We start from the raw sequence: 767 nt of genomic DNA, 5'->3' as shown, positions 1-767 counted from the left end.
GTGGGGTGCGGAAAGAGGAAAAGCCGCCGTAGCTCGAGCCGTCGGAGGAGCTGGAGGTTGTCGTGCGGCGGGCACGGGTTACCGCCGGTTTTGTCACCGGAGGGATGATTCTTCTGCTCTCCGGGAACGCAGGGGTGCTCTCCTTCCTGGCAGAGACGCGGTCCTGTGCTCCGCGGCTATCTGTCTCATCGATGGAGCGGTAGATAGCGTCGAGGAGAGTGGAGGAGAAAGACGGGTAGTCGCGACACCGTCTTCCAGGTTGTCTATCGATTTCATTTCGCCATCTCTCCATTCCTCTGCAAATGAGGTTGCAGAGAAGACGAAGAAGAAGAAGAAGAAGAAGAAGGGGCTAGAGGAAAGCGCAGAGTGCGGCGGGAATAGAGAGAAGGGGGATTGTGGTTCCTTTTGAGCCTTTCACGCGCGGGTCGGGTGCTCCGACGTGGCAGCTCCCTCTGCTTTTGCTGCGTGGCCCACGTCGATCATGTCCGTCCGATCCTGTTCCTCGGGACGTTGGATCGAGGCCCATCGGATCCGGACACCGCCCCCCGTAAGCTTACTCTCCTGTATCGTATTTCTTATTTCCAGTTCTGTCCCTGCATCTTAATGAAGAAAGCCAGATGGGGAGGGAGGGTACAGGAGGGGTGCCTTAACGAGCAATAAGTTTTTACTTTATTGAATAAATTTTACAGTATAATTTTTTTTAAAAATATGCAAATAGAATTTCTTTGTTGGTGTAAATAAGGCATTTATTGATCTCCTTTAGCTCC

At 52.5% G+C, this 767-nt stretch overlaps 1 protein-coding gene across 1 annotated transcript in view; it reads right to left on the bottom strand.

The window, feature by feature from the left end:
- LOC110021889 (protein BIG GRAIN 1-like) overlaps positions 1–538 on the bottom strand; it is a gene marked incomplete at its 3' end in the record, with an annotated part of 1,097 nt that extends 559 nt beyond the window's left edge. Inside the window, 1 exon segment of the mRNA XM_020720592.1 lies at positions 25–538. Coding sequence (XP_020576251.1) covers positions 25–292 — 268 coding nt within the window.
- Positions 539–767: the final 229 nt, after the last annotated feature.

Source organism: Phalaenopsis equestris, unplaced genomic scaffold, assembly GCF_001263595.1.
Source record: "Phalaenopsis equestris unplaced genomic scaffold, ASM126359v1 Scaffold000151, whole genome shotgun sequence".
Taxonomy (NCBI): Eukaryota; Viridiplantae; Streptophyta; class Magnoliopsida; order Asparagales; family Orchidaceae; genus Phalaenopsis; species Phalaenopsis equestris.
This window is presented reverse-complemented; position numbering and strand designations above follow the sequence as displayed.